General features: G+C 37.1%; 1 protein-coding gene across 13 annotated transcripts in view; it reads right to left on the minus strand.

Moving 5' to 3' along the window:
• The window catches only part of ANKHD1 (ankyrin repeat and KH domain containing 1), a 140,280-nt gene that overhangs the window by 67,984 nt on the left and 58,268 nt on the right, over positions 1-14,028 (minus strand). For all 13 annotated transcript variants that reach the window (XM_065734391.1, XM_065734384.1, XM_065734389.1 and 10 more), the window contains exons 3-10: positions 13,831-13,987; positions 11,695-11,842; positions 10,656-10,803; positions 9,402-9,635; positions 7,968-8,062; positions 4,120-4,357; positions 3,721-3,912; positions 1,816-1,925 (exon numbers count right to left, since the gene is read on the minus strand). In XM_065734391.1, coding sequence (XP_065590463.1) covers positions 1,816-1,925; positions 3,721-3,912; positions 4,120-4,357; positions 7,968-8,062; positions 9,402-9,635; positions 10,656-10,803; positions 11,695-11,842; positions 13,831-13,987 — 1,322 coding nt within the window. The remainder of the gene's footprint in view (positions 1-1,815; positions 1,926-3,720; positions 3,913-4,119; positions 4,358-7,967; positions 8,063-9,401; positions 9,636-10,655; positions 10,804-11,694; positions 11,843-13,830; positions 13,988-14,028) is intronic.

Here is a 14,028-nt window from a genome sequence, read left to right on the forward strand (position 1 = left end):
AGGCATCTACAGTAACTTATCACTGCAGTTCTGCAGGTGTTTCCCTGTTCTAAGCAGTTTTCATCTTTACTGTTCAGATATGATTATACCTTTTGTCACATGGCTTCTGACACATCTTCCTTCTCTCTTAAGATAGAATTACTGAAGCATAACATATCTATGCTACAGACTGCAATTAGCTTTTAAGTTTATGACTGTTACTTAATGTGACAATCCAAAAAATAGGAAATTATATTAAATATATTATTATATATTATTATATTATATTATATTATATTAAAGCAAGTCTTTTCACATACAAATCAGTGCTCCAATAATAAGCAACTATTTGGGTAGGCTACAGCCAATTACCACTTACTTTACCTCCTTACTATAACTTTCTTGATGGCTTTTCATTTCGATTAGTAGTAAAGTGCAGTAAAAACACCTTTAGGTTACAAAGGCATGCGTTTTCTCAGCATTATCAACCACATCTAGGTGATGCATAATACTGGCCCATATTACCCACTCACATGAAGAGAGAGATGAAAAAATAAATTATTCTAAATTGTAAATAATTCTAAGTAATGCTTAAGCAGTGACCACTATATCCTTTTTAAAGCTTATGCACAGTGATTTATGTTCCTTTGTTTCAAGCTTTGCAGTTGTGCTCCTCATTGTTATGGAATACATCTTTCACAACAAAGAACACACATATTCTTTAAATCTGCAGTAAAACCAAAAAGGAAAACTAATCTCACATCTACTAAAGCGGTTACTGCTTGATAACTAACACAGAAGGTGTGCCAGCCTCTTCCAGCCCCAGCTTTTCCTGCCCCTCCCACAATTAACATGACCTTCCTCCCTGGTAGAAACAGATAATTATGAACTAGAACTTTCCTGCAGATAAATTAGTAAGGCCTGAAAGAAGAATCTTCACAAAGAGCAAACATATTATTAATTCACAGTTACAGCATTCATTTATTTATATTTATCAATGTGAATGTTGAATAATGAAAGACTTCCACCAAGACAAAACAAAAAACAACAAAAAGAAAAGAAAACAAAAACAGACTGTGGAAAAAGAAAAGAAGAATAGTTCTGGCTCCTGAACTACTTTAGTACACTAAGGTATCACTTGCTTTTTCCTATTTAGAAGCCAGAAAAAGCACTATAGCCTGTCTCATTACAGGACAGAAAAGTGAAAACAACTGAATGAAAAAAAAAAGATAATTTAGTTATGGTTAAAAGCATCATAGAGCAAAAACACTAAGATAACAATATACAGAAATAAAAATAGAAGAAAGAAAAGATTTCTGAAACAAATAAAAGAGACCATACTATGCAGGTCATTTTAGAGGTGGTACTTAGTTTAACTTTTGACAACTACAACAAAAATGTATATTAAAAAAACCTTAGAATTAACAAGAGAGTATTAAAAGCTCCAAGTAACAAAACATTTTAATTTCACAGCTGTGGAACAAAAACCCCAAGAAGTTCACGAAAAAATAAGTTGCATGAGAAGTAAAGGTAATGCGGAAATACATCCTGCTAGACAATAAAATATATGGAACACAATGAAATTAACTGTCACAACAAATGTAAGCGACAGCTAAAATTTTTCACTTAAGAGATCAGTAGTTAATTAGAATTTTTCCTTTTTAGACCAAGCAGAAAATGCAGGCTTCTCAAAAGTTTTCCCATCTCTTTTTACATCCATATAAGAACATAAGAATCTCAATTTTTGGAATCATATTCTTGCTCTACAAGCAAATAAGCTTTGGCATTAAGTCAGAAACCAAAGATTTTCTCCACAAGATGCAGCAGAAACCTTACCAAATCAGCACCAGCTTGAAGCAACACATCTGCAACGTCAGTATGTCCATTTTCACATGCGTAGGTCAATGCTGTATCTCCTGTTGCTGTGGTGGCATGAACATTTGCTCCTAGAAACACATTTTTTTTTATTACTGGACATCACAATACCAAGTTGTTTCAGAAATAAAACACAGAAGTCAAGGCACTATTTATCCTCGACAGCAGCTAAATCCTAGAGGCCAACAACTTCCACATCATACGGGCATCACTCATACAGTTAAAAAAAATTTGCTTTCACAGTGAAAATACTCTGAGAAGACTTGTCCTGCCAAGGTTTAAAAGAGGCTTGACTGACATTCTAAGCACTTAAACCTACATGCTCACTTACTTCTAAATCTTCCCCTACAGCACTAGAAATTTCAGTTCTATCTCAAATAGTGAATCCAGATGGTTGTCCAGACTGTCCACCTTAGAGGTAGTTGCATGCCAAGGAAAGACAGACTAAATGCTCTTCACCGAATAACTATTAATGTTACAAGATTGTGTTCTTCTACAAATTTCATTTCTTCTGCTCTTTAAAATAATTTTCCTTAAAACCACGTCAGTGAAATAATTTATTAGTTTCATGTACTTATCAGCTACCTGAAAATTATACACTGTTCTTCTAAAAAGGTGTGTTATTACCCGATTTCTTATTTATTGAATTTTATTGGGCATGAGAGATATTTAGAGACTAACTGATGTCAAAGCAAAGCTCCTCTATTAACTTCTACATTATCAGTATAAGTGCAGTGCAAGCAGAGCTTCAAGTGAGCTAGCGACTGGTGTCACATGCTGGTATCACTGTACAAAGAGACACAGTTGGGAATTACTGTCATTTGATGAGCAGTGAGCATTACTTTTTAGAATGACAAATCCAGCAAATTTTATACTTAGAACTAACAGCAATCAAATAAATTACATACCATTACAAGAAAGATTTCCAAAATGCAGCTCCTTTTACTTTTTCCTTTAATTATTGTACTTTGGCCTCTACCAGCTTTAAACTGATAGCATCATTTCACCCCTATAAAACTCACATAAGATTTAAGTTTTATAATACTTTATAATGAAGAAATTCAGCACATTCCAGAAATCTGTCTTCCGTGCTTTTTATCAAGGTGCAATTTTGAATACACTGGTTATTCAGGGAGATTATTTGCATGTAGACAGTTAGGCTCAGTCAACAGAGGAGCAGCATAAGTAATGCTTGCTTTAATATATAAACATTTTGCCAAAATCTTGGGAACAATTTTCCTAATTAGAATTGGTATTTCTTAGAGATGCAACAGACACCAGTATTCCATAAGGCATGTTCCTCTTAATAGTATCAGACAATATTAAAGCGGAACATATCATGGAGTAGAGCCATTTGAGTTGCAAGGGAACCTCAAAGGCCATCTAGTTCAACTCCTCTGCAGTGAACAAGGACATTCACAGCTCTGTCAGGAGCTCAGAGGCCCATGCACCCTGACCTCAAATGTCTTCAGGGACAGAGCATCTGCCACATCTCTGGGCAACCTGTTCAGATGCTTCAGAACTCTTATGGTAAAAACATCTTTTTTTTTTTTTTAAATACCCAGTCTAAATATCCCCTCTTCTAGTTTGAAACAATTTCCCCTTGTCCTATCACAAAAGATGCTTCTAAGGAGTCTGAAAGGCCACTCTGAGGTCTCACAGAGCCACCTTCTCTTTTCCATGCTGAACAGCCCCAACTCTCATCCTGTCCTTTCAGGGAAAGTTGGATTGTTGTTAGTTCTTTTATATATCTGAGGATAGTTTCATGTTACAACAGTACTGTCACCGAGCTAAGGTATCTTCTAAATCATATAGAACATCAGTTCCATAATGTCTGTGGGATAAAGATTTGTACCAAGCACATACCTGCTGCCAGCAAGTATTTCACCAGTTCAAGATGACCCTCTTGAGCAGCTTCCATCAAAGGTGTTGAGCAACCAAGTTCTATATCAGCTCCTGCCTTAATAAGGAAGTCAGCTACTTCAGAAAACCCACCACAACATGCCAGAGTAAGAGCTGTCTCCTGCGTTTCTTCAGTCTGTGCATTTATATTTGCCCCTGGGAAACAAAACAGTTGTTATTTTAAATGGCCAGACAGGGCAGAAAGGTGAATGCTCCTTACCTCAGCAGCTTAGGTGTTCTAGCTTTGTTCTGCAGTTACAGTAACAAGCAGTGACAGCCACATACTAGGTAAGACGAGTTTGCACAGAATACTTAATACCACATGTTCCATAACAAATGCTAAAGAAACAATAGTGCTCTCACCTTGTGCCAGTAATAATGCCACCATCTCCTCATGGCCTTCACGAGCAGCTTCCATTAAAGGAGTATAGCCTTCATCATTGACTTCCTCCAGGTTAGCTCCCCTTTCTATCAGGAGAGCTGCTAACTCCACATGTCCACCACAAGCAGCCAGAGTGAGAGGAGATTCAAATGAATCTGCAGGCATATTCACTTGAGCACCGCTGTCTAAAAGCAAGCGTGCTACTTCCACGTGTCCATCCTAAAAAAGAGATGAAAATCACAAACTGTCAAACTCATTTATTCTGTAGTAGTAACTACCATTGCACTAGGTCTGAAAATGATTTTGAGAAGTCTTATTTATGATGGTTCCATTTATGACAATTATTATATATTATTATAATATAATATTTATTATATTATTATATTATTTTTATTATTATATTATAATATATAACATATTATATATTATAACACTCGGATTAAACTGATATTTAGATTTCTACCTACACTTATGTTACATTTCAGTGCACAGCAAAAAACAGCTAGATTTTTTTTTTCCTTCCTTTCTTGGGAAGAGGTGGGAGAGTTGTGAGGTAAGATATTCTTAAATACCAAGAAAAATACACATGGCACAAAAGCAATGCAGATAACAAAGATATCAATTTCCACAAGTAAACCCAACACATGACAGAATCTCAAAACAAGTAGTGAAAAAAAAAAGATTTCTCTTTGTAGTTGACTCACAGCTTCTACAGACAAAAAAAAATCCAACTGGAAGTTTCTGTATCCTGGAAAGATACCTGCAGAAGAACTTATGTGGGTTACATCCAGGTAGTTTAAAAGGAGCAGGAAATGCTGGAATAAATCTTAAACGATTGAGAAAAGTACTCTGGGGTGAACTGATCTTTGCTGCACGACAAAGAGGATCTGGACTGCCATATCAGTCTGCTTGAGACTCATCAATCAAAATATATAAATGCAGCTGTTAGCTTCACCAGAAACTATTATTAAACTCCTCAAAGTTCCTTCCAAATATCAAAAAGATATGTTTTAAAAGTGTGGTTTGTAAAGAGCCAGAATACCTTTGAGGACAGGCAAACGTAAATAAGTTTTGTCATCTGGAAACAAGAAACATCCTTACTGTTTTCCCTCTCACGGTATTTATTGAAATGGGACCCAAATTTTTGGAACGCAGAGAACAGAAATTGGTAAACTGAAAATGAATACAAATTATGCTGATAAAAGACCCAGGTAATGAAAACAGTGCTCAATGAGATACAGGAATCCTCTGAATACACCCTAGGAACTAAGAAATGGTCAGAAAGATTTGATGATTTTGCAATCCTCACAAAGCTGTGTCCTGACACAGTGGATCTCCTGGGATTCGGCCTCAATTTCTTCAAACAAACATTATTTCTTCAAACAAACCCCCAACACCTGGTGGTAGACTTTCCTACAGAATTAAGAGAACACTTCCTCCTAATGAAAACCAAGAAAAGGGTCAATTTCAGTGGTAATAAGTATATGTATCTCTATTGTTTCCTTGGAAGGAAACAGAAATGAAGTTGGGCAAAAAAGATATTAGAACACATCTCTACCCAAAGTTAAACATAGATTTGTTTGGGCTAGGGCACAAATACCTCAGCAGAATTGTAAAGTGGAATTCTTACTCATAATTCATCCCAATTCACAAAACTAAGGAACTTATCCATTAAAAACAGTAACCTCAAGTGAACTACTACTTCCCCATTCCAATCTCATCAGAATTCCCAGACAGTAACTCAATCAATTAAGGCCATGATAGAAAAGAGGGAAAGAGGGATATCAAACCGGCAACTCCTGAAAGTGCTTGCCTTTCTTAAGTCAACAATGAAGCAAGTAGTAGGTAATGAGAGATTAACAGCAACCAAGTCTGTCAACTAACGATAGGCTGTTGTTCTCAGGAAAGCTGTCCAAAGCCAGCAACAAATCCTTCTAACTAAAGATACTACCTTAGGTGTAGCATGCCAACTTTATAAGAACATAAGTAAGTGCCATAACTCAAAGGCACTTACAATATAATTGCTGAAGAAAAAACAGACCCTTCAGTTTCCTGTATTTCTATTCAGAACCCACTGGTTAAAAAACCTGTGGAGACTGGCATAAAGCACAATAATTTGCCAGAATGGTTCCCTTCTCTAAGAGTGTAGGTAGAAGATAACAAGGAAAAAGCTTCATAATGAAGACTTGGAATCAGGATTTCAAAGGGTCAATCCTCCCTGTACTCTGCCCTGATGAGGCCTCACCTGAAGTACTGTGTCCAGTTCTGGGCTCCACGGCACAAAAATAGAGAGAGATCTCTTTGAAAGAGTCCAGCAGAGGGCTACAAAGATGATAAAGGGCATGGAACACCTCTCTTATGAAGAAAGGCTGAGAGATCTGGGTCTGTTCAGCCTTGAAAAAAGAAGACTCAGAGATGATCTGATCCATGTCTATAAATATCTAAGGAGCAGGAGGCAAAGGGACGAGGTGGGACACATCTCAGCAGTGCGTGGTGATAGGATGATGTGAAATGATCACAAACTGAAGCATAGAAAGTTCTGCACAAACATGCATGGGAACTTTTTCACAGTGCAGTGACGGAGCACTGGCACAGGCTGCACAGAGAGGTGGTGGAGTCTCCTTCTCTGGAGATGTTCAAGACCTGCCTGGACGTCTAACCTGTGCAACCTGGGCTGGGGAGCTGCTTTGGCACGGGATTGGACTCAAAGATCTCCAGTGGTCCCTTCCAACCCCTACAATTCTGTGATTCTGTGTGATTAATGGAAATTACTCTTTTAATTGTTCTACTGCTTTTAAAGGTTAAATACACATACTGCAATGCAAACTGGTCTGAAACACTCAAAAATTACAATACATAGGCCATCCATGCAGTCTGTCTTGCAAGAGAGACTATTCATAGCCTCCTTCATAACCCACTGCTTAGACTACCACAATGAAAGTAAAGAAGTGATTGAATCTAAATGCTGCAGTCTCCTTTAGGTGATACCATACACCTAGCACACTACCACCAGAAGACTTCAACACAAGATGTTATAATCTCATCTGGGTCACTGGCCTCATCATATCACAGCTGCAGTAGAACAATTGATCCTAATGCTCTCAGAAGACTACTGGAATACTGTGCCCTCCTCTAAACGTTGTTGCCTACTGGAAGAAAACTGTTTTTTCTTCCATTCTCTACGCTACCCTATGAAAACAAGGAACTAAGAACTGAAATAATTTTCTCCTACTTTAATTTTCAAAGCAAAAATTCACAGCACCTGAACTGAAACCTAGAATAAACTGTGTCTATGCACAGCACACTTGTTTCCCATACTGGAGAAAGGATAAGTGTAATGCATTAGTCATTCAGTTCAATGCACTTTTAGGAGGCATATACCATGATGATCTCTGAGGTCTTATTGATAAAGACAAAGACAGGATACTGCAAAAGAAACAGCGACTTGGGCTCAACCTACTACCCAATGGCATTGCAAATTACTCATCCCTACACTTCACATAAGGAGCATTTGCGGGTGACAGAGCACTGGAACAGGCTGCCAAGAGATGTGGTAGAAACTACTTCTCTGGAGTTATTCGGAGACCTGACTGGATGCTTCTCTGTGCAACCTTCTCTAGGGAATCCACTTTAGCAGGGGGTTGGTCTGGAGATGGTCTCCAGTGGTCCCTTCTAGTCCCTATGGTTCTATGACTCTTTGGTTACAGTAGGAACTGAAACACTCACTTGCAGACCCAAACTGGATTGTTATCAAAGGCTCAATTCATTTTATCATCTCCTCTATTTCTCTCTCACTGAAGAAGCACCAGTACAGATAAAGGCTATTTACCATGCAGGCCTCCATTAACGCTGTGTGCATCTCATCTGTTTTATGTTCTTGATCAGCTCCAGCTTCAAGCAAAAAACGAACCATATCTAAATGGCCTTCAAATGAAACAGATAAAAATAAGCATTTAATTGCAAAAGCCTTTAGTACTACAGACAATATATTAATGAAATAATTTAGATTTTCATTGCTTACTATTAGAAACAAGTCACAAGCCCACTCTAAAACCTCTAATGAAAAGTAACAGAGAATGTTAGATTGTCTTTTTCAATGAAATTAAAACAGACCTCTAATTTATACCATAGGAACATTTCCTTGTGACTTCAGGTTATGAAAGAATGTGTTAGTTCCTTGTTCAACAGTATACAGACATATCACTTAAGTGTTCCAAAGCAGCGTAAGTTTTCAAAAGGGAGTTATCTAGCTTCTAAAGACAGGCCCATGTAGATCTGAGCTTCAAGCTTGTTACTGATAGCACTTGGGGAATATTTCTGAGAATTTGAGGAACACAGTATGATTTTATGTGCAGATATAGATGTAGATATACACATACATATTACACTATTTTCAAAAATTTCTACTGAACTTTAGCAAAGCTTGTTTCGAACTCAAATCTGTTACGGCTTCTGTTGTAAGGGACACATTCTAGAACAAGTTATATATTTCATCCTCCCAACTGGCAGATAAATCTTGTCCTTCAAAACCAGATTTTCCTTTACACAAACTGATAGGAAAATAAGGTAGCTTAATTGTCTTGCCAAAAATGACCCAGAAAATCCCCAGTCAATGAAGATATTGCATTACATCACTACTAACCCTACTAACTTCACAGTGAAAGAAACAGGAAAATTCCTCCACACATATCCAAAAGTTCCATTCTCATAATGAACTATTACTACATGCTGCAGGAAATCCATGACAGAATCAAAGTTATTTTATGTAGAAACTTTGAACTGCAAAATAAATTAAGTCCACAAGAGGCCATAATAGACAATTCAAAACATCCTCCAAAATTACACTACAGAAAGAGTATTCAGTAATAATACTAACATTTTACTCCCACCAATTATCATAGAAAAATCCAATCTAACAACATTTTCCTAACAACTAACATAGATGTTTTCAAAACTTGCAGGTCATTGGTGAGGAGAATCTAAATGAAATAGTGAATGCAGGAGTGGAGGGAGAGAAAGTGGTGCTGCGTCAAAGCACAAGTTTGGACATAGCCATTCGCAAGATTTCAGCTCCAGCATGCCGCATATGTCCACCACATTTGAATACAAGCAGACCACTACACCAAGGAAGAACATCCCCTGACATCCATTTTAAACAGATAAGAAAGTACTGGATCAAAAGTTTGGATGGAAGTTTTAGCTAGATAAAACCCAGAAATAAATTTCATCAACAAAAAACACAAAACAACGTACAAAACAATACCTTTGTAGCATGCAAGTGTAAGTGCACTTTCTTTGAACTCGTTGGAGTGAGTATTGATTCCTGCACCATATTCCAGCAATACTCTTGCAACCTCAACATGACCTGCACTGGCTGCTTCCATTAAGGGGGTATGCCCATTCTCATTATGGTCTTCTATATTAGCACCTGCTTTCAATAGCACCTTGACTATGTCAACAAAGCCCCCAGCACAAGCATAAGTGAGCGCTGTGTTCCCTGCAGAGAAGAAGAAGTTACATGTAAGACCTCTCCATTCCCCACTCCTAATACAGAAAATGAAGTAATTTGTCAGGATTTTTAAAACTAAGTATACCACTAGGAGCAGCCTCTTATGTCACAGTAAAGGTACTTCAGGCAATATCTTCAACACAATTATAATATGAAAAAGCTTTAACACTTACGAAATACTCAAAATAATCATTTTATTCTCTGATTGTCAAGTTTCCTACTTCAGCACGCAAGAACTGAAAATTACTCGTTTATCTTTTTCTGTGTGAGTTTCTTGAGGGTTTTTTGGTTTTGCTGGGGCTTAGGTCTGCTTTTGTGTTGGTGTGGCTTTTTTATTTTTTATTTGTTTTAAGATAGTACCCAGCGATCCCTTGAAAAACTTCTATTGGTTGGATGAGAATAAATTATTACAAGTTTAAACTCTGATTCTGAAAATGACAATCACACGTGAACACGTTTTAAATGTTACTGTCAATTTTAGGACAAGTTCTACTTAATGACTAAATATCAAGACAAAAAGAATGTTACCCACTTAAAAAATAAAAATAATTCCATCTTAGCAAAATTAAGATGCAGGTTAATACTCTCAGCAAGGTTAGTCAGGTTGTGGTCAAGCATCAGCAACGTGGACAACACTCAATGCTTAAAGAGCTGTACTGCTTCGGGAAAATGCAACAGACCAAAGTAACTGGTCTTGATCAAATACATCCAGTAAGAAGCCCATGGGACAACTTTAGATTCTATAAATGAGAAAAATTGAACTTGATGTATCTTTCTGGTTATTTAATACCACAGTGGCCTTCTGAGGAATAGTGCTTTCCATTACAGTTGACATTAAAAGCTGTCATTAAAGCCTCATCTGGCCATTGTTAAACATATCCAGTATGTACCTAGCCTATTCTTAGTCATTCATATTACATGTACTTTAACTTAAATATTGGCCAAAAACGCTCAAGTTCAGAACAGAAACACCTGGCTTATGCTCTAGTTTTGTTCATTTTTTTTTACCTGTTGAAGACTGAGCATTGACATCTGCGCAATGAACAAGGAGAAGTTTAACAATATCTACATAGCCTCCGCTGGCAGCTGCCATTAAGGGAGTTATGTCTCCCTTATTCCCTCGATCTTCCACATTTGCATGCATTGCCAATAGCACCTAAAGAAAAAAAGTTCATTATTAGAGTGAATAAATTCTAGTACCGACATTTTGATTCTCGTTCAGTGGAGCTTAACAATGATTCCCCAGTCAGTCATGAAATCCCCTTGCGTTAATACCCACAGCAGTGAAATGCAGAACAATGGTACTTCTCAAGACAACACATAATTACCTGCCTCTGCTTAAGGAAATGCTATTTTTCTACATTTATTCATATCTGTTAAAATCAATATTAAGTTACAGTACAGAACTGATGTTTCAAATGTCACAGAGCAATTCACTAACCAAAATGACAGCAGATGAACTGTAGGTTTACATTAATGACTACAGCCCACATTAGGTCAAGCTTACAGGTAAACAGTTCTCCCCCTGTACAATAAAGATGTAGCTGGTCACTTTCTGAGAATCAACACTTAAACCAAAAAGATAAATTGTGCCCTTGAATGCTCATGTAGAAAAGCAAGATATTAACCCAAACTAATTCAATGCTGATACAGATGTGATTTAGAAAACAAATGAGTGAACGTAACTCCTTTTGTTGGGTTTTTTTGTTTATTTTTGGGGGGGTTGTTTTGGTTTTTGTTGGGGTTTTTTTGCAAATACTGCAATGTCTGCTTGGCAGAACACCTTGACTACATCTAAAATAATGCGAGAAAAAACAGACATCTTAAAAACACATGATACAGTCCTCAGACAATTCCCTTAAACCTTAAGGTATATACTTTAACAAAGACAACCAATATCAGTGTGCTCACATTAAGGTGATTAATTGTTACTCCTTTTGGGTTATAAAAACTGTTTTAATCAAGATTGTTATGGTGTTCAGCTATCAAAGAAACCCCTTTAACAATGTCTCAAGAAGGCTTAGTTGTGACTGTGTTTGTTACTTACTTGTGCCAATTCATAATATCCAGCTGAACATGCCAAGCAAAGAAGACTCTCTCCTTCTTCAGTATGTTCATTTACACTTCTTCCCTCATCCAGCAGCTTCCGGACAGCATTTACATCCCCATCTGAGCATGCTTCTGCCAAACTGCGACTGGAAAATCAGTTGCCAGAGTAAGCACAAAAAAGAGCTGGGTAGCGTTCTTATGCATGGAAGAAGTCTTAAGAACTCAACGCATCTTCCTAGGAAATACAGCTTGCAGTTGCTTTTTTTTTTTTTTTAATAAGAGAAAAGTACACATTATACATTATTTTCACTGGTAAAACAGAAATAAAGACCTTCCTCATGTCTACGTTAGCTCTTGTTCACATTTGCTCACTCACTCAAGCTCTTATATAAGCTACATACAGAGAACAGTGCTCAAAACTAGGTGTCATGCAGTGTGTACAATACACCAAGGTAAAACCTTGCTGTTGTTATTCAGACTTTGGTGGAATGCCAGAGACACTGGCTGTGACTATGGCAAACTGCTGGTACAGAGGAAAATTTCCAGTAGAGACAAAGCCAAAAAGTGAACAGTATAGTATCTAGTATCACAGTGACCACCAATACTTGCTATTGCAACAAGCCAAACGTACTTACCATTGTCTCTCCTATAGTAGGTTATTTCCTTCTTTGCACTACCTGAACATCTTTTTCTTCTAAGCAAACAAACCAATTTCTTCTCTTTAAGTAGCCATTTCAAACAAAGAATCCTTACCTCACCTAATGACATCTTGGAGGAAGAAAAAAGTCTTACTTGTTGATCATGTTTCTTTTCATACAATCCTAAGAGCATTTAAAGCAAATTTTCAGATGCTTTTGACATCTAAAAGCTCAGGAAGTCTACTGCCACTACTTTGAACATCTATAACTTCTGCCAAGAGAAGTATTTTCCCTAAGACCTAAGAAAATACACTAAGCAGATCTAGGTGAGTGAGCTTCAGGGAGGGAGAGCCTTCCATTATAAACACTGGTGGACAGTATGCAATGCAGTCCGTACTGGTATAATTTGTGTTAAAGAGTAGGAACCTCATTTCTTAAAAAAAAAAAAAAAAAATCTGAAAAACTAACATACTCAGATGCATTAAATACCTTATACTTCTACTTTTCTTCTGTCAAAGAGACAATCAATCAAGAAGCTTACTTGCAATGAAGAATATATCCATTTGACCACAAGGCTGCCTCAGGAAAGCACGTAAGTTTCAATTTTTCAGAGACAAATAGTTAAAAATAGTTAAAGCCTTATTTGAAAACACGAAAAGGAATTCATTTGCAAGACACTCAAAAATGCACTAAGCTATGCTAGTAGCTGATGATTAAGCTGAGAACTGACCTGCAGAGAATACCCAGTGCCAGGATCACTTATATTTGCAGTATAATGACTTCACTATTTTGACAATAATAATTGAAAATTAAATGTACACAAAAAGAAAAATACTTTAAATTTCTGACCTGAGATTTGAAGTACAGCTGTATGCACAGTCATACTATCTCAGCAGTTTAGGAACAACTTCTATTCATCTGTCAAAGTAGAAAATACTCCAGGACCCCAAACAATGCTTTGAAATTACCAATGGAGAGGAAAGCTTTCAGATGCCTAGAACAAATTCTCATTTCTACAGTCATGGAAACTGAATGCTGTCCTCATTAATTATTGCCTATGAAGGGTTACCAGGTATATAGCTTCTTTTTCCCCCAAGTTCCCTGACCAAGTTTCCTGGACAAACTGCTACCCTTTGTGTTTGTACTAAAAGCTGGAAGAGAATATTATGAACTAAATCATTTGTTTCCAATAAAACATAAAGCAGTAAACAGAGAACTATCACCAACTCTTCTACAGTGAAAAGTTTAACCAGTTTCTGAAAAAAAGAAATCAACTACCTAGCACACAGGAAGAGCAGCACATCCACTAGTCAACAAATTAATGCTTGAGTTACACTTCTAAAGCTAATAACCTGATATAGCAGTACTTAAACCTTCAGTTTATTTGCTAGTGCAGCACATACATTACTGAGGACTAACTGTAAAAACTGAATTTGATGTGAGAAATGTCAACTTACATTCCAGCATTCAGAAACCAAGGAGTGATCAATACATACTTGTCCACTTGCCCTGCATTGTGATTGTTCTCTGCCCTCATTCGCGTCAATGCAGCAGCAGCTTCATCCAGTGCACAGCTGACAGAGGACGTCAGTCTTCTGAGAACCTCAGGATCTGCGAAGGCTTTACCATCGGCAGTGGACAATTTACCAATTCCTTCAGTGCACGTTCGTTCAGTGAGGTTAGTATGAAAGTCA

Source organism: Cyrtonyx montezumae, unplaced genomic scaffold (assembly GCF_038088225.1).
Source record: "Cyrtonyx montezumae isolate F1298 unplaced genomic scaffold, pur_monq_1.0 scaffold_18, whole genome shotgun sequence".
Classification (NCBI taxonomy): Eukaryota; Metazoa; Chordata; class Aves; order Galliformes; family Odontophoridae; genus Cyrtonyx; species Cyrtonyx montezumae.